At 39.1% G+C, this 19,218-nt stretch overlaps 1 protein-coding gene across 4 annotated transcripts; it reads right to left on the bottom strand.

Annotated features, from left to right (window-relative positions):
• Window positions 1-684: 684 nt before the first annotated feature.
• aff3 (AF4/FMR2 family, member 3) lies at window positions 685-18,397 on the bottom strand. 4 transcript variants are annotated; one of them, XM_053496995.1, is made up of 20 exons: window positions 18,234-18,397; window positions 17,463-17,701; window positions 12,819-12,998; window positions 12,595-12,672; window positions 12,410-12,443; window positions 12,157-12,205; window positions 11,152-11,203; window positions 9,926-9,963; window positions 9,500-9,683; window positions 6,049-8,004; window positions 5,810-5,934; window positions 5,453-5,591; window positions 5,067-5,197; window positions 4,890-4,953; window positions 4,626-4,762; window positions 4,388-4,459; window positions 3,955-4,048; window positions 3,782-3,831; window positions 3,044-3,228; window positions 685-1,399 (listed from the first exon to the last, which is right to left on the bottom strand). In XM_053496995.1, exons 4-20 carry the CDS (start codon window positions 12,667-12,669, stop codon window positions 1,278-1,280), a joined length of 3,507 nt encoding a protein of 1,168 aa, XP_053352970.1. In that variant the 5' UTR covers window positions 12,670-12,672; window positions 12,819-12,998; window positions 17,463-17,701; window positions 18,234-18,397; the 3' UTR covers window positions 685-1,277. The 4 variants fall into 4 exon arrangements, with proteins under 4 accessions (XP_053352970.1, XP_053352968.1, XP_053352969.1 ...); XM_053496993.1 differs by lacking the exon at window positions 12,819-12,998 and adding an exon at window positions 17,843-18,026; XM_053496994.1 differs by lacking the exon at window positions 12,819-12,998 and adding an exon at window positions 17,839-18,026.
• Window positions 18,398-19,218: the final 821 nt, after the last annotated feature.

Genomic DNA, 19,218 nt, shown 5'->3' on the forward strand with positions numbered 1-19,218 from the left:
TTTTTCCGAAACATCTGATAGCAGGGTTGTTGCCAGTGTTGGCAAGTCACATATGAAGGTTTTTTTTAGGTTGCTGCAATATGTTATGATTTCTGTCATCTATCTAGTTATCTCTTTGTATTTTATCTCATGGTTTCGATTGTCACATCTGAAGCAGTAAATAAGGACAATACAGCATGCCGTTATTATGTTTTTTTCAAGTGGCTTCACATCATCCATTACAATACATTTGAGCTATTACTATCTACTTAGCATAATTTTTTTCTGCATAGTTATGGTCAGCTGACCATGGATTAGGTTAATGAATTTGGCTCTGAACTTCTAGAGAAAATATTGCACTGGCAGTAATTCCAAACTGACTTTACAATGACAAACTGATATGGCCTGTATGTTCATACTGAGCACTGACATTGCAATGGCAATCAACCCGGTATTTAATTACAATACATATATTTAGATATGGGTATGAATATGCTAGAAATCTGGAAATTGTTATACTATATATTTACTATTATGCAGCACCTTGCATTTTACAATTGGACAATACTGTGCACACACACACATACATTTAGACACACATTCACACACACACACACACACACACACACACACACACACACACACACACCAATAAACAAACAAACCAACAAACAAATAAATACACAGAAAACACACTAATGCACAAAAAGTCTTTATAAAAGTCATTTTTATAAAAATGTTTAAACATTCACAGTGCTTTAAGAACATCAAAATTAACTCATATAAAATACAAAAATATGATAACTTAAAAAGTATTCTGTTTACATACATATGCTGGCAAATGCCAAGAGCTACTGAAATAAAACACTTCACTATTTTAAGCCACATTATTCCAAATAGTTTTACACACAAGGAAAGGTTTCTTCACCACATTTTATAAAAATGTGGCACATTTGGCAAAGTAACGCTCTTTGTATTTAAGTACCACTGTGTGGCATTGCTACAGGTATTCACACTTTTTTATAGGACACTTTCTCCACTTCATTCAAAATTGTTATTTAAGTCTAGTGCTTTCCTTACATCTCTTAATTGTGGAAAGAAACTTAGCAAGACCATTATTACTTTTTTATTTTTCCACAAGAGATTCTCAGGTCCTGTTATACAGTACTGTAAAAGTGGATTTTTGCCCAATTAGAGAAACAGCTTCTTAAAATAAATTAAAAGTAAATGAACTGTCTTGAATGTGGGTTCAGTGTGTAATACAGAAAAGTCTTCAATATGTTGGCTGAGTCTGAAAGCTAGGACAAATTGGCACTGATCCGTATCCATTGTAGTCCTTGTCGTGTGTACTGGACTATATGAGCCATGCTGCTGTGTAGAGTCAGGGGACCAGTCAGTGTGTTCAGGTAGTTAAAAAACTCTAGATATAGAGAAAGAGGCAGACAGACAAAGTACCAATCAGAATGTATGTGCATATGAATAAGCCACAGGAACAAGAATATTTGCTTTATATTAAGTAATTTACTTCTATTTAACAAACATGTAATGAATATGTAATAAATGCATTTCATTAAAATAGCTCATTGAAATGTATTTGTGAAATTATCAATGGAACTGGAGCTAGTTTTATAACATATATAATGTATTTATTTAACGTACACCTCCTTACAAATTGATAATTGATAATTGATAACCCTAACTGGTGCAGTAAGAAATATTTTCTCATTTTTTAAAAAATATCCATTTCAGAGGATGTTGCTGTTTTTCAGAAGAGTCAAATTATTGACCTACATCATGCAAATAAATAAATAAATAAATAAAAATTAGGAGATTGCAGAAAGTACTGGAATTAGGTTAAGAACTGTCCAACACATTATTAAACATCATAAAACTAAAAGAATAGCGGGGTCGTCAAATTGACATGACAGAAACAAAATCATGAATAACTGTGACTGGATGGTGACAGTTATTCATGATCACTTAGATGGTTGATAAAATTGCGTTGTAAAAATTACAGTAGAAATCACAGCTATGCTTAAAAGTGAAAGTAAGAGCATTTCCACACAAACAGTTTGATGAGAACTTAGAGGAGTGGGACTAGACAGCTGTGTGGTAGTGATGGGTCGTTCATGAACGATTCGTTCTTTTTGAACGAATCTTTAATGTGACTCAGAAGAACGAGTAGTCTCGGAGAGTGAGCCGTTCATTTTCTACTGGGCACGCATGCGCAAATCATTGCAAAACCTCCGTAGGTTATGTACAGGAAACAGAATTTAGCTATTCTTTCTTAATGACTCTTCTACTCCGAGTCGTTTCCTTTTGTCACGTGACTTCCATAGACGCTGAAATAAGTGCAGTACACAGGAAACAGAATTGAATGGTTCTCCTCAATGAGTCTTCAAGTCCTGAGTGTGTTCCTTTGTCACGTGACTCCAATAGACACTTTGCGTTGCAATAGATTTGAAAGAACAAACGACTCAGACTGGAAGAGATGAGAGGTGAGCTACTAATTCAGTTTATTATAATATGTCCTTAGCTGCATTGTAATATTTTGATTACTGGAACTATAGCCAAAATTTGTGTATGTAGATGTATTGGGGGTCTTTTTATTGACAATGCAACATTTTATTTTATTTCTGAGCAAAAGAACGAAATGAACTAAATGAATCAAAAAAAGATTTGTTCATTTTGATGAACGAGATTCAAAGAACCGAGTTACTTAAATGTTTCAAACTTCCCATCACTATTGTGTGGCCATAAGTAAACCACTCGTTAGTGAGGCTACTCTGAGAAAAATGCTCTCAAATAATTTGTTAGGGAGCATAAAGATTTCAAGATTTCAGGCTAACATTATTTTGAACCTTGACAGAAATAAATTTTGGGTCATTACATAAGGTGGGCAAAACAATACCATATCTAATAGGCCGTAGTCAAAGCTTAAGAATGTCTAAATATTAGAGTGTGCAATTTTGTTTGCCAGACAGTGCATAATTTTATATAGTCTTAATTTAACCTATATCAGGTTCCTAAAAAAATCAGATACAAACAGATATGTTTAACTCACCTTTGTTTTCCTTTGCCAATGTGTCAGCTACCTCCCAGTACTCATAACTGTAAAGCACACTGTTGGTGATATTGAGGTGATTTGCTGCCATCTGGTGGATACGATTGGGAATGTTAATGAAAAGGGAGCCTGGCTGGAACCCAGTAAAACCAACAGGGGATATGCAACTTGGTGGCACATTTCCCCTGGAGAAACACACACCCAAGCACACAAATACAAGCACACAAGCACAAAGTGCACTTAATACCAGTTTGATTTCTTGAAAAAAGACAACAACAAAAACGTTTGATTTCCTAAAACAAAAAATATATATTTAAAGTAACAGTTTGAATTTTTCAAGTCTGTCTCAAATCAAAATCAAAATAAATATAAGCACATTACAATAATATTTAAAATCTTGGACGTTAACATTATTCCTGCTCTACACACCCACTGTGCATTTGATCTCCCAGAACACGAGTACCATTGTAAATAATCTTGGGCAAATGTCTTTCGGTGAAAAAATAAATTCCAACATTTGGCTGGGATGCATATTAAGCTTCTACAGTCTGACTGAGCTAAACTGAGTTGATATCCTTTAAAGTTATGGTGTAATCAATACATTTTTTTCTATCAACGAAAATAAATGTATTACCAATCAGAATTAGCGTCATATAATTTCACCCCAATTACTTGTCCTAATGCAGACTTGAAAAACCCAAACTACCCTTTTAATATCCAGGATCAATAAAGCCATACTTGGTGGTATCATTCCAGGCAGTTGGTGGATGAGGCACTTTTGGTAAAGTCTGTAAGTCCACATACAAGAAAATCAGTGTAAATAGAATAAACTAGTAAGCAGGATTTAATTTAAGATGAAAGTCATAATTATGCATGACATTTCAGGAATAATTACTTGTGCCAGAACCTACCTTAAAGTAGTCCGTCAGAGCTTTGGAGTATTTCAGGGCATGGTCTTTTTTTAACCGGAACATTTGCCAGTATAGAAGTGCAAGACAACGGAAACTACAATTCAGAAAAACAAAAGTGTTTTTATTATTATTATTATTATTATTATTATTTTACACACTGAGATGGTTACAAATCGATACAGTTTCAGTCGTATTGTATTTCAGTGTTTGACAGGGATGTTAGGCTTTCTCTCGGCCGCTTAAGGTAAGTAAGGATTCAGTCAATTGAGATCAAACTACTGAGGTAGTTAGATACTAAATTGCTGGTAAGGATGTGAAGCACTTTAGAGGACAGCATGTGGGAACCATCACTCTGGATAGGTGGTGCTATTTGTAGTCAATATTAAACATGGCACAAATAGTTGGATCCAGATGGTTACAGAGTCATATTTACCAAAGTACAGCCAGCTGCTTGTCCTCCTGCCTGGCTCCAGGGCTTGTGTGACTTTTTAACCTCATGGCATATCTACCAAATACAAAGCATATTCGTCTCTTAAAAAGACCAATGGCTGTGTGTGTGTATTAGTGAGAGTGTAGGAGAGAGAAAAAGAGAGAGAGAGAGAGAGTGAGGGGATGTTATAAAAAAAACTAAGAAGAGAAAGATGCGAAAGAGAAAAACAGCACTAAATTACCTAATGAGTTCCACCGTTTCTGCATACATTGCGTAAGGAGACTTAGCTTCCAAAGGGCCTTCCTCCATGGCCTTGCCACACTCCATGAAGGACAAAGCAGCATCAACATAATTTACAGCTTTCCCTAATTTATCCACCTGACATCAATCAGAAAAGATCAGCACAACAGAACAGAAAGTGATGGCGCAATGTTTAAATAAACTATGAAGTATCTTTAATAGCCATGCAAAAATATATATGCCAGTGCCTGTATTGCTAATATACCATAGCATCAGCTCGATGCTTCAATCTCTTGGCCTCATGCATGTAGTACTCTGCATGGTGTGAGCTAAAGGGGGAACGGGAGAAGATTGCTTTGTGATCTCCAGGGCTGTGTATTTAGTGGATATTACTAAATATATGGAAAAAAAACAAGTAACAGTGATTTTATTGATAACTCACACATCATTGTAAGGCACAGTTCCTCTGTAGGACAGTTCCTTTGCAGATGCAACCCAGGTTCCAGATGGAGGCTGAGTGTTTCCCGACGCCCCAGCAGATTCTGCTTCTATCTTGGGCCGAGTTTTCTGTATCTACAATGGGATTTTAAGGCATGAGTTCAGACCACCATGTGATGAATGTCAAATTAAATCAAATACAGCCCTTTGCTTTACTTCATAGCCACAACCCTCTCAGAAACGACAAAGCGAATCATGGATTAACAGGCAACAAGTCTTAATGATAGTGGTCCATATTTTTTCCATTTCATTTAGAGAACCTGGGATATCATACCTAGCACCAAGTGAACACTGATAGTAAAACTGTCAAGGGTGAAATTGCCTTTTTACCTGTGTTTTTTTCACACTAGACTCTCTGTCTCTTGGTTGGTTCGTATGTTGCTGGTCAAAATGCTGCATCTTTGAAGGATTGGAGAGAGGAGAGAGTGGGGACAGTGGCCTCTTGGTGTAGATATAATCCGCATGATGGCTGTGGTTTTAAAAAAAGAAAATTTTAGGTCTGGTTCAGCATGAGGTTTGCATGTTATTTAACATGAAGGATCTATTTTTTTGATTAGCAAGTAAGACCTGAAGACTTTTTTGTCAATTGCTGAACTGTGATGTATACATTTACATTTTTACCCAATAGGTTAGACATGCATATCAATGCACATTGTATACAAAATCAGTGTTTGTGCTCAAACATACTCATTCTGTTTGTTGTCAGGATGAACCTCCTGTTTTTCAGTATCAGGTGAGTGTGTGGAAACTGGGAGCTTTTCAGTGCGAATATGGCTTCTCTTACTTTCCCTTTGACCCTCTCCATTCTCAGCCTAGATGTACAACAGGATACACATCAGAGAAACAGAAATAGCTTCATTAAGTTCTTTGCATTATTCTTTGCTTCTTTGCATTATTGCAATCTTCTTATCTACTTATATTCTAACCTTCCGTTTGCTTTTGGAATCTCCAGTGTCTTGGTGGTACTGATGCTTCATGGAGGTCTTTTCTACAGCTTTAGCTGATGATGAGGATGATGATAAAGATGAAGTTCCTTTATTTGGGACCTCACTTGTGTTAGGGACTCTTGCCAGAAGAGAAAGGTCTATCTTGACAACCAGATTCCTCAGTCCTCGATGCGAGACAGCTGTGGACTTCTCAGTACGGCCAAATGGCACCAGAGTGTAGAGTTTGTGTTTGCCTGGATGCTGCTGCCCTTCATCCGGAGAAGCATCATTTGATGCTCTCAACTTAGAGGATCTTCTTTGTTCCTGATGCCTCTCCTTTGGTGCGGGTCTCTGGCTGGATGTAGAGTCCGCAGGGACTTTAGCAACATTTGGGGGTGGACTGGGCTCAGAGTCTGAATCTGAGGAAGATGTGGAGGAAGAAGAGGAAGAAGAGGAAGAAGAAGTAAAAGGTCGGCGTGTAGGGCGGACAGCGGGAGTAGGAGAGGGTGGAGATAGTGGAGGAGATGGGTTGGAGTCTATAACTCCAGGATTGGAGGAATGCTCTTCACTACTTCTCCTCCTCTTCTTCCTTTTCTGGTCCTCCCGCTCAGGTGCACTGCATTCAGTTCGGGGCTGATGCTGACTGTTGGTGTGGGGTCTCTGCTTGGGCTGTATCGCCTGCCATTCAGCATTATGCTCCTTCCTCCTCCTCCTCTTCTTTTCTCTATCTCCTTGCTCTTTTCTCCTGTCCTCTTCCTCACCCTCTTCCTCAGAACTCTGGACCCAGTGCTGCCTTGCTAACTGCTCCTCCGCCAGTCTCCTGTGTCTTTGAACTTCTGTAGAATGGACCAGGCCTTTTCCTTGGGCCTTACTCCGGCTATGTAAATCTGGCTCTCGTTCCCTTGGCTTTTGTTCCTTCTTAAAACTCTGAGTGCTGGGCACAGCTTCCTCCCTGGATTGTGTTTTTGGTTTTCTGTTGGGGCTGACTCTCAAGCTAGTTTTTGAGTGAGACCTAGCTGAAATTTCTGGGGCAGGCTGAGGTGGTGGCCTAGAGCTGGAATTGTGTACTGAGTGACTGTTTGTCTCAACTGTGGCCTTAAGTTTGGGTGTGGGGCTGGGATTTGTTTTGGAATTTATGCTCAATTTACTCTTATGATCCCTGGGTCTGTGCCTATGTTCAGTGCTACGGTCAGTGGAAGACAAGTGTCTGGCCTTTGTTTTAGGGCTGAGGTTGGAACTGGAGCTAGACTGGGATTGATGTGGAGCAGGACTAAACCTGGATTTTGACCTCAATTCACTGCTTTGGGATCTTGGTCTGTGTGGAGTCTCTTTGTGACTTGAGATGTGTTTGGAATGATGCTGTGGGAGGGCAGGTTGTCTAGAATCTTTCTGTCTAGAATTATTAATACGTTGAGTGTTATGGTCTGGTGGCAACCATGGTCTAACCTTAGGTTGACGCACAGGACTGGAGGTATATGGAGCCTGTGTGGAAAGTCTGGAGCTTTCCTGTTGAACCTGAGTATAAGAAGTGATTCTTGGAGAAGCAGGAGCAGAAGGGAGGCTAGGGCTTTTTGGAGGGTGAGGGGGTAAAGGACTGGGACTTCTACTAATTCTTAAGCTAGCACCTGGGCTTGGACAAACACTGGGAACTGGACTTGGCACAGGGGTAATTCCTGGGCTTGGGCAAGGGCTATATCCCGGACTAGATCCGTGACTATGCCTCGGGCTGTAGTCAAACTTAGGGCTGGGAACAGGGCTCTGGCTTGGACTGTAGCTCCCTCTTGTTCCAAGGCCGGAGTCTCTATCCCAATATCTTCCTGGAGATGGTCCTCTATCAGAATCAAAGCCTGCACTAGAGCTGTGACCTCCTCCTGGGTCGTGATCTGACGGTCGGGTTTTATGAACTTTCTCAAGCCACTTGTCCAGCTGCCAGTGTGTCAAGGATGGATGCTGATTCTGCATGAAGAACAAGAGAAAGCTTCAATGTACAAAAATATATAAAACATTACATTTAAGTTGAATATAAAAGCACATGTTAAAATAACATTGCATATTTATAATTTTACTGTAAAAACTCATGCTTTAACTCATTTTGCAATCTATGAAAATAAATCTTGTTGTATTGCAATGACATTAAAATAACGACATTCAGATAACGTTGTTAAAATGATAAAAATGTCCTTATGATATTTTAATAACTAAATTTAGTGATGTTATGATGGAGTTAGGATAAGGAGACCAAACATTTCATAAAAACGTTGCCACAATTAAATTGTACATGTCAAACATGGCAAGAAAAATAGAAATCATAAACTTGATACTAGACTGCAAGACCATACATACAGGAATTGGCATTTTGGGAATGTGACATGAATATCATTAATAAATTAATATTTTCTTCACACTTTAAATAGCACATAAGAACAAAACATTTAAAACAGCACTCTTTACAAAAGGCTTCAAACTACAATAATCTAAACCTGAAGTTAATTTTCTCCATACACAGTAAACCAATGCTTACTTTTATAACAGCTAAAAGCATATCTTAATTGTTTTTATCTCCAACAATGTGAACAATGTATAGTTATTAAGCTAAATCAATATAATGGCACAATAATCACTTACATAGGAATGAGGGCAGTCTACTTTTCCTGCTTTCCTCTGGTGGCTGACCCGTGCTAATTTAAACATCCACTGCTCTACTCAAACACCCCCCTTCCTCATCCCTCACTCTTTTTCCAGAAAAGACACTGCATCTCTTGTGCCTGCCCTCACTCTCCCCCACCCGTCCTCTCCAACCACCCTCTACCTGGAATGGCTTGTCGTTTCCAAGCTTTCGTCCTCAGAGACGCTCTATGGCTGCACACAGATGAAAAACACATGGCGTCCCCTTCTGTCTACTCCATGGGCTCACGTATACAGCATGTTCAGCAAGAAAAGAAAGCTGTGTCACATAAGCTCATTCATTCATAGAGTGGAGCAGGTCTCTGTTCTCAGAGCATGCAGGGTAGCAGACCCTTCTATGTTCCCCACCCCCTCAGACAATTACCTCTCCCTCCTCTAAAATAACGAACCGAAAGTACTGCCATACAGTTTGGCTTTAGGTGGCATATGTATTGCTCATGTGGTACATTGTTATCACATTTCGTACTCTCCATCTGATATTCTTCAGTACGTTTCCTGTATTTACAACAATAAGGAATTTTACTGTATCCTGTACCTATGTAGTCCAAGCAGGCTCCACATGTTGACATGACACTGAAACTCTAAATTCTCCATGGCCAGCAGCCCCTCACCCCCCTTCCTCACATTCCTCATACCCTACTCACTCCTCCGCATGCTTCCTTCTCCACTCTCCACCATCTATACCTCCAGTGCAAAATAACCTCTGCTGGTCAGTTCATAGAACAATTAGGGAAGACCCAGGAATAAAAAAAGAATCTAAAAATACCTCTTTGCTGAAGGTAAGCGGCAATGGCTGGCTAGGGATCTCAGGTTGAGTCTGTGCTTCTGGGCTTGGGCTGCGTGACCGCTGGCTACTGCTCCCAGACTCACTGGAGGAATCAGATCCTGAGGAGCCTGAGCTGGAATGTCTTGCCCTCCTGCCATGTGTGTGTATGTACTGCCCTGACAGGCTGTCATTCAACACCCACATACACATACACAGAGGCATAAATAATGATCCATGATGCAAATAAAGTTCATGAACATGTACAAGTGAACATGATGTATACAAAAATGCTGGGATTTTGAAGACTATGCAAACTGTGGTATAAACATTCACATTGAATGATTCATCATGTTGGATGACAAATACCATAAATACCTAAACACTTCATATTTTAATTGAATTAACGAATAAAACATGAAAACTTACTTGTGATTTTCAGACCAGGAAGCATTTTGATGGGGTCCCTTTACATAAAAAAAACAAAGTTTTACATATTTTAAAAAACTTTGATTCAGACACATTAATAACAGTTTAAGGTCAATTATTAGGAAGGACATAATATTATGGTGAGTCAAGTTGCTGTGACTCATATGTCAAGAGTTCATTGCTTGAAGGCACATACAGTACATGCACAATTACTAAACCGGTCTAGTTTTCAGAAAATGCCCTTCCCAACACACATCTAATGGATACTCCACACCCCAGAACAACACCAGTTAATAGTTCGGCTTTTAAAATAATTATCCATGTTGTTACAGACAGAAGGCAGTCTTACGTAAAAAAAAGAAAAATTCTGGAAGGAGCACAACTGACAAGCACTTACAAATAATTGTGAACAAAAAACGGAAAAGGGCGTGTGAGTGTGACTGCCAGACACTCAGCAGTTGAAGGGAGTTTTCCCAAAAACAAAAACTGGCCTAAACAGGAGCAAATGGAACAAAACTGGGGAATCAGGTTTCGATGAAGTATTCAGTACCTGGAACAATTACAGTGACATGAGTAAAAGATGCTGCAACATTATTCAGGGACTGATGACATCATCACAGTGCACTGTGGGTTTGTTTATGGCAAGTGTTTCGGCTGTTCTCGAGAAGTAGTCGCCACAGCAGGCCATTCAATCCGTACACAGGTTGGCACAGAATTTATGCCGGAAACTCTTACTGACACAACTCTCCAATTCTATGTGGGCTTGGGTTGGGGGCACTCGGAATAGAAACTGGGCCACTAATGCCCTTGTTTATGGTATATAAGTAGTACTTGGATATATGTTTTTGTCTGACTGGTCATTTGATTATCAAGGTTATACTGGGTATTCTCAAAATTAAGCCAAGTCTCATCATTCCAGGGGATCCATTTTCACCATTTTTATTTTTTTATTTTCTATCTGGTGACTGTGTTTGCTATGTGTATAATGTTGCATATCATGTGCATAACCCTTCAGCAGGAAACAGAAATGAGATCCTCACTTCAGAAACTATATAACCAACAACTATACATATATTCATAAGTGGTAATGGGCAAATGGCCAATGGGACAAAAACAGCTCCAGTTTTCTGGTGCCAAAAGTTCATATATTTTGCACAGTGGAAAAAGGCCCAAAGAGCACAGACATTAACTGTTTTACTGTACATACTTCTGAAAAGCACCCATACCTTGTCACTGTCATCCTCATCACTACTGAGCTTCAGGTCATCAGCAAGCATGCTGAAAATACCAAATAACAAGAGGTCAGGCAGGCATCAGTAACAGTATTTGTGTGTGAGAGCCAACATAGTGCAAAGTGCAGTTATGAGCTCAAATCTTAGAGATGTTCCATCCTAAAACACACTCATAACCACGCCTCTGCTACTTGAATTTGCATTGTGCTTTGGGCTGTCTCTGCTTGTGTTAATTTCCATAATAACTTCTGGAGGAGGACTGAGTCAGTGTGTATACCTTAACCTTACCATGTGAACGCAACCTCAAAACAGTAGTTGGTCTCAAGCTGTAAAATTCTTGCCTTTCCCTTCTGTCTCTTTTTCCTTCCTCATATTCATTCACTGCTTTGTTCTATCTCTATACAGTACATGTCTATAATACACAAGTTCATGTGTAAAAACGTAGATGTTTTTTTTCTTGATGACAAATATGATAACTATCCATTTAGAAAAATACCAATTAATAACTAATTTTGTGGTTATGATTCCATACTTCTCAGCAACAGGCATATAAGGTATCTCAACACACACATTTGATATACATACTCGGTTAAACATTTATTTATTTTCCACAGTTTCTTCAGTTTAACTGTTGGGTGTATTTTGCATATATTATGGGTTTACATATTTCAGTCTATTACAAATATAAATGGCAATCTACTACTAATCCATGCAGATATGAGCAGTCAAGCTTCTAAAGGCGAGAGTGGATGAGACATGCTTTTATCTCTTAACAGGGATCAAAGCAGCAGCCTCCAAGAGTAAAAGGTTACTAAGGTTATTTTTGGCTTAGTTTTAGAAGGTAAAGCATAAACTGTCTGTTAATTACTTTATAATAACTGTGCATGGTGTATGTGTGTGTGTGTGTGTGTGTGTGTGTGTCAGGGCCAATCTAGGATAGCATGCAGTGCTAGTGCATGAGAATATGCTGCCAGATCAGGTGTTATGTGTAACACTTACGATTTGTGAGGGGCCACACGTGGCATCCTTATAGGGGCATCGTTCCTTACTGAAAAAAAAACAAAAAAACAAGACAAAAAGAGAAACCTGTGATAATCAACATTTGAATCATGTGAAATCAAAATGTGATTTATATGTGCATAAAACACACATTTAAAGCTTGTCCAGACTGATATTAACACACACATATATGCAAAAAAAAAAACAAAATCAGACATCAATGAACAACATTGTAAATAATATGCAACATTACCTTGTTTGTGCTGAGTGTTGTGGCGTTTTCCTTCCTGCACCGAGCAGATAAAACATATGGTTCAGGAAACATATGGTGGCAGGTCATTGTATCAGGTGGTTACAAAATCATCATGCTGTCAGGTAAGCTTTGTGGATCTTCTGGGTCAGTGTTAGTTTAAGCATTACCATGTTCCTTATACTCACTTTTGAATCCGAATACAGGAATCGTTCTGTCCCCCCTCCTCCTGGGGGCTGCTGGGAAGGCCAGGAGTGGGTCATGTCCTAAGGGGAGAGATGGAAAAGGTCAGAGGTTAAGTATGAGAGGTCAGATAGATTTAAACACTGTGTGAAATACACTGTGTGAAATACATGCAAAGTAAAAATGCAGGATCTTTGCTGTTTGAGGTATTGGGACAGAGATGGCTTACAGACTTTTCAGGTATCTTTCAGTCTGCACATGTCAACTCTGGTTCATTTAAATCATGTTGTTCTGACTGTTGGCCACTAGAGGCCATACCAGGTGGTTTGATTCACAATCCAGAGCATCATGTAGTTTAAGCAGAGGATCAGATATGAGGTCATGTTTTTGCATTGGAACTGTCCTGCCCCTGTAGGGATGAAATAAATATGAATTCCTTATTCATTTGAACAGGTTCAAATTCAGATATGACTAGGAAGAGGTTTTTTTTGTTTCTTTTGGTGTATTAAAATAGATAATAACAGCATTAAACAGACACAGAAAGTGGCATGGCATTACACATTTACATTTAGGCATTTGGCAGACACTCTTATCCAGAGCGACTTACATTTTTATCTCATTACACATCTGAGCAGATGAGGGTTAAGGGCCTTGCTCAAGGGCCCAACAGTGGCAACTTGGTGCTTGTGGGGTTTGAACCTGGGATCTTCCGACCCGTGGTCCAATGCCTTAACCACTGAGCTACCCCTGCTCATTACACCGCCAGAATAAACCATTCTTTTACTATATAAACAAATAAAACTATTCTAATTCTATGCTTTTTTTATTATATTTTATCATTTGTAAAGACTTTCATAACGACTCTAATCGGAGGTGCTGTTAATCAGTGATTTTTGAGGCTGGTAACACTAAATGAACTCTTTCTCTGCAGCAGAAGAAAGTTTTGGTCTTGCCTTCCTGAGAAAGTTTTCACGAGAGCCAGTAAGACATGCAGCATAAGTATAAGCATGTGTTTTGTGTTTGTTATAAATCAATGTCTGTCTCTGAGCAAAAATAGCTATGTGTGTGTGTGTCTCTGTGTGTAATGAACAGGAAGTAGTTTTTAGAAAAGGTCAAGTGTTATCTGCTCTGACAGTGGTAGCTTGTCAGAGGAACAGATGAAAATGTGTGATATGAAAGGAATCAGGATAGAATGAAACAGATTTCTGCCTGTGTCCCATACTTGATATTTTAATTACCATGTATACAAGAAACTCTTACAATAACAAGCAAAAGTTCAGTATCATGGTATTTACCTAGACATGATACAGATGTATATCCAACTACCTAAATGCTAACACCAGCGCACATCCACATGCATAGATGTACACAGATATTCGTGTAAATGCTTCTAATCTAATCCTTCGACAATTTGATTGACAAGGACGCTTACTGATCATAAACGCACTTAATATCGGTCGAAGATAAAACAACCTATTTCCTTCTGCCTTCTCTAGCTTATCTTTAGAGCATCTCTCACACAAACACACTCCTCCCTGTGGAGTACAAGCTTTCCTCTTTCCACTTGTCCTCTGACTTCATTATGGCTCTGTTCTCTCAGTCACTAAGGACCAGCTTGTCCCTCTGTTCTAACAACAAGACTTCCCAGGTGAGGCTGCTCCTATGTGCTGTATTTCTGAAGTCTGATTGTTTACACAAAATCACCCACGGTTTATATAATCTTCTACCATGTCAGGTTTACACCTTTTATATGACACAGTTGAGTACAGACATTTTACTATGGTTACTGTAGACAGGGAAACTGTGCCCATACATGCTTACTCATAGGTCAGTGAGTAGGTTTTTAATGGAGCTCTTGGATCGTAAGTATCTTATAATAACTCCAAATAAGCTTAATTTAGTAACATTCATTAACGGAAAATGCGAAGAAAACCGCACCCACGCGAAAATACACACACACACATGCACACACACAGATGAATAGAAGATAGCAGGAATGCATGCAGGTGAGTGCTGGTTGGCCACAGCTGAGTGCAAGAACCACATGTACATTGCTGCAACACCTATGCACTGTAACACACACATTTAGCTCTCATTTGTCTCAGCATCTTACGGCTCAACATCCTGTAAGACAATATATACTTGCTTTCACACACAGCAGTGTAAGAAAATAGGGGAGGCCATGAGTGTACAGCAGGAATATCTTTTCTGATCAACATGTAATAGAGTCAACAAGGGCCTCACTTTAATTCAACAAGAGAATTAATCCTGGCAAGTTGCCCAGAAGTATACTATCTATATAGACAGAAAAACTGGTTTACTCCTCCATGCAAATTTCTACTTGATCCACTCCTCTATAATGACTGCAAAACATAGCTTTTATGTCACGTAACAAGACGTCTAGGAGTGGGAGTAGCACTGTGCATGGCAATATAAGCCAAAGTTATCTTTTAAATTAATGTTTTTACCAAGTTTTAAACCTAAATGATAAACAAGAACAAATCCAGGCTCTTGCAATCCTACAGACCTAATTTAAAAACAAAAAACTAACCTGCCATGGTGTGTTGTAAATATTGCATATGAGGCTGGGAAATTAATTAGGGGGATCAATAAACTTTTTTTTTGCTTGTCATGTAAAAGTAGCATCAAGTTCATTAGCAAGAGTTTGCTTACTGCACGGCAGGGCATACAAATGGACCAAAATAATCTATGATAAAAGGATATGCTACTGTTTCCTATAACAAAATACTATTTAAAAATGTAGATTTGCAGTCGAGCAGCATTGCAACAAATCAAGGTCACTGGATGTGCCCAGTGTTCCTGGGTTCAGCTTTAGATCAGCTGTGACCCTGAGCAGAATAAAGCAGTTTCTGATAGGAAGTATGAAAGTTTTGCAGTTAGATATGTCTGGTATCTTGCTACAATTTTATGTTGATTGCAGCCACAAGCCAATCACTGCCAGCCTGCAAACGTAATGTAGATAAGGTCTAAGATTTTCATATTTATAGTTTAAAGGCAAAAAAAGAATACAGTCCTTAGAGTATAATGTTATATGTTATGATCTTATAATTTCTTTATGATGTTAGGTTTAAAAATAAGCACCCATTTAAAGCACAAATTTTAGAAACAATATTATCTAAAAATCACAACTGAACAGAAAATATGCACAAAGCTGACCTCTGCACCAAGGCTTATTAATGAACTTAAATGAGTGCCGCTGAAAGTCTCATATCTAGCATCTCAAATGGTATCTAGATTTAAAACCATTTTCATGTAATTTGTTTAGTTTTATTTTTTGTCACTTATAGATGATATGGTACCTAGTGGTACCTATTTATAAGTGTGTGTGTGTTTAACCACAGATACAATGTGCTAAGATATGTAAGAATTCTTTTAGAATAAAAAAAAAACAAAAATTAAATAAATAATCCTTTGCTGCTTCATATGATAACCAACAATCCACCAAATGTAGTAATCATACTACATACATTAGACCCTTCAACTCATCATCTTGCCATTATCAGGACTATTTATCCCTGAAGTTTTAAGTCATAGTGTGTGTGCAAGCATGGGTGTGGGTGTGTATATTTGTGTGCTTCATGATTAACAGCACTGGCAGGTCACATACAGGTGGTTGCTGTGGTGTTAAGGCTCCAAGATGGACTCTAGCGAATGCTGTTCTGGTTGGGGTGGAGATAATTGCAGGACCTGGATAAAACTTTGAAGCCTATTTTCTACACAAATGAGATAGATTGTTGTTCATCTGCATGTTAAATATTAGAAATGCATAAGTAGGACCATAAGTTTCATGTGTGGGAAACACTGTCCATGCAGGTCTTTACGATTTTTAGAAATGTAATAGTAGATTTTTATTGTTGTCAAGATTTAGAATCAACTGTTAAGCATGGTTCACCATAACAAGCTGTTCTTAAGTGGTGCAAGAAAGAAGCCCTTCGCTTAGAGCATCTAAAAGTCCAGCCTAAAACTCACAGAATATTAACTATGACTGGGATTAACTACAACTGTTTGGCAATGATAAGGAGCTGTACCTAAAAGGCATCTTGATACCTGCTGTATCTGGCATGCTTTATGCAGTGACCTGCTGTATTATACAGTACAGTGGTTGATCAGTGGTGCTTGGGACTGTTGGGAGAAAACTTTGCCACAGAGCTTTTAACAAGTCATAAGTCTAACATGCTTCCAAATCTTCCAAGAATATCTAAAATCTATGTTTTGCAGTCATTATGGAGAAGTGAATCAAGTAGAATTTTGCATGGAGGAATAAACCAAGATACTACAAAAGGTGTCTCCAACCTTGTTACACATTACAGGAAATGACTCATTATCGTAATCTCTCTAGAATGCGTGGAGGATAAACATAAGCACTCATTTATAAGGCCATGAACAGGAGCATAAGTACTTAATAACTAGACAGTAGTAACTAGAATAACTAACCAGTACATCATGACTTTTACTGAGAGAGTGTGGAGAACTACTTACATTGTGACATAAAAACAAGTCCCACTTACAGTGATGCCCTTGTAAGTGGAAAAATAAAGCCTAAAGTCATTTACTGAGTCATAGAGAAACAATGACTGATGATGAGCATTATAATGTGGAAGTTACCCAGAATGCTTTGATGTATCCCATGGTTTCTTGCTTCATCTCATCATGCATATACACTAACACACTCGTTTTATTCTCTGCTTTCTCAACACCCCCAAACAGCTGCGTTTATCCACTTCTGTGCATGTTTTTCTGTCTGAAAGAATGACTCATCTTTGCTGCTGTGACTAGAAGCCTGTACTGTAAGGGTGAGTCTGAGAGAAATAGCCTACTTATGTGTTTCACTGATGATGATTTGATCACTTACTCATCCAAGCAGATCCGCTCTGTCCTGCAGAAAAAGCCTCAGGGGGGTGATGAGACGAAGCACCTCTCCAACCTTCTTCAAAGTCTTCTTCCTCCAAGCAGGTGCTGATGTGTGTACATATCCAGTTCCCGACATCAGTCTGTGGAAACGCTAGCAGCTCTGAGCCATGCACTTCCAGCGGCTCCCGTGCGCTTTAGGCGCAGCTCCAAACGCGACATGGAGACACGCGGATAGCGATGCTGGGACACACACACACAGAGAGAGAGAGACAGAGACAGACAGAGTTATTCGGGTGGCGGAGAAGCACCAGCCCTTCAGTGACACAGCAGAGGAAGTCTCTGTTTGAATGTTTACATTTGAATATTTCAAACTTCACCTACTCATCCGCGCGCGTGGCCACAGAGCAAAACCGAAAATACAAGAGCTGCGCACAAGCACACCTTCAACCGGAAAACGGGTTCAACTGACAAAACCGCGGTAAACACTTCAACCCCAACACCGGTACTGTCTCAGCTCAGACAATACAGCGCACAACGCATGACCATAACTCCAAAGTCATGCAATCTGTAATGAAGCAACAGCTTAGCTGTATAAAAACTTTTTTTAAACACCATTTTAGATCAAATAGGATTTTAAGACTCGATGGAAATCATTCGACTAGGATGACAACAAATTCTAAATAGCTTGTTCCAGGAGAAGAATAAAAACTGTTCCTTTCTGCCCATGTCTAGTTTACAAAAGGGAAATCATTAAAGAAGACGCCTCGCTTACGTGTGATAAGTACCGACGCTCGCGCAAATTCCTACACGTTGCCACTTTTTAAAGCAAAGAACAGTAGGCATGATTCTGTTTTAGTCCTTTCAGTAATCCATCATGCTGCTGTAATGCGCTCCGCTGCTCCACAGTAAACAGAATTACACACGCACGCACGCACGCCTGCACGCGCACACACACACACACACACACACACCCTGTGAGCCCCATGGAGCGCGCGTGGGCAGGGCCACAGATACACTCCACTGAGTCCCAGTGCAGTGGCTGTGTCACAGCTGTAATGGGTCTGAGTGTGCTGTAAGCGAACCTACACTTATAAAAAGGCTCTTGGAAAATGTTTAGTGATTCACTGGTGGAATCCGTTCAAACTCTAGTAGACATGAGAACCTAAAATTTAACTAAAGCCCCTCTCACAAAGTCCCGAGGTTGTAGTTAGAGTGTAGATATTTAAATAGATTCACTAAACTGTTTAAACTGTTTACTGGATGTGTTTTTTTAACTTCCTATCCCTATCAACAGATGTTGAGATTTGGTTCCTTTATTCATTCAATCATTCATTCATTTTCCATGCCACTTATTCTGTGTAGGGTTGCTGGGAATTTGAGCGTATTCGAGGGAAACCGGGCGCAATGCAGGGGACACCATGGATGTCACCATGTGCCAATCCAATGTAGGACACAAGCGCACATCCGGTCATATTCAATTATATACTTAAGATGTGTTTCTACACATCATATTTGATGATCATGGGTCTATCACTTGGGTCACAGGGCCATGCTGTTTATACAGTTTACAAAATGCAGTGCAAAATGCCATGATGGGTTTTGGGAAGTGACATCTAAATAAGAAAATTCACACAACAAACCGGCTTAACATTACAGAACATTACATTATTACAGAATTATTATTTATAATGCAACAATGTGTCAGAGATAGACTGATTTTGTCCTGAACACAGATATAAAGTGACTTTCAGCCCACA

This window comes from Clarias gariepinus, chromosome 5, assembly GCF_024256425.1.
Source record: "Clarias gariepinus isolate MV-2021 ecotype Netherlands chromosome 5, CGAR_prim_01v2, whole genome shotgun sequence".
NCBI classification, from domain to species: domain Eukaryota; kingdom Metazoa; phylum Chordata; class Actinopteri; order Siluriformes; family Clariidae; genus Clarias; species Clarias gariepinus.

Bases quoted from the DNA above. Each gene is read 5' to 3' on its own strand.
- aff3 (XM_053496992.1), bottom strand. From the start codon at position 12,669: ATGACCCACTCCTGGCCTTCCCAGCAGCCCCCAGGAGGAGGGGGGACA. The intron at 3,832-3,954 runs GTAGGTTCTGGC...GTGGACTTACAG, and splicing joins CTCTGACGGACTACTTTAAG to ACTTTACCAAAAGTGCCTCA. The intron at 1,400-3,043 runs GTGAGTTAAACA...CTCTATATCTAG, and splicing joins ATTGGCAAAGGAAAACAAAG to AGTTTTTTAACTACCTGAAC.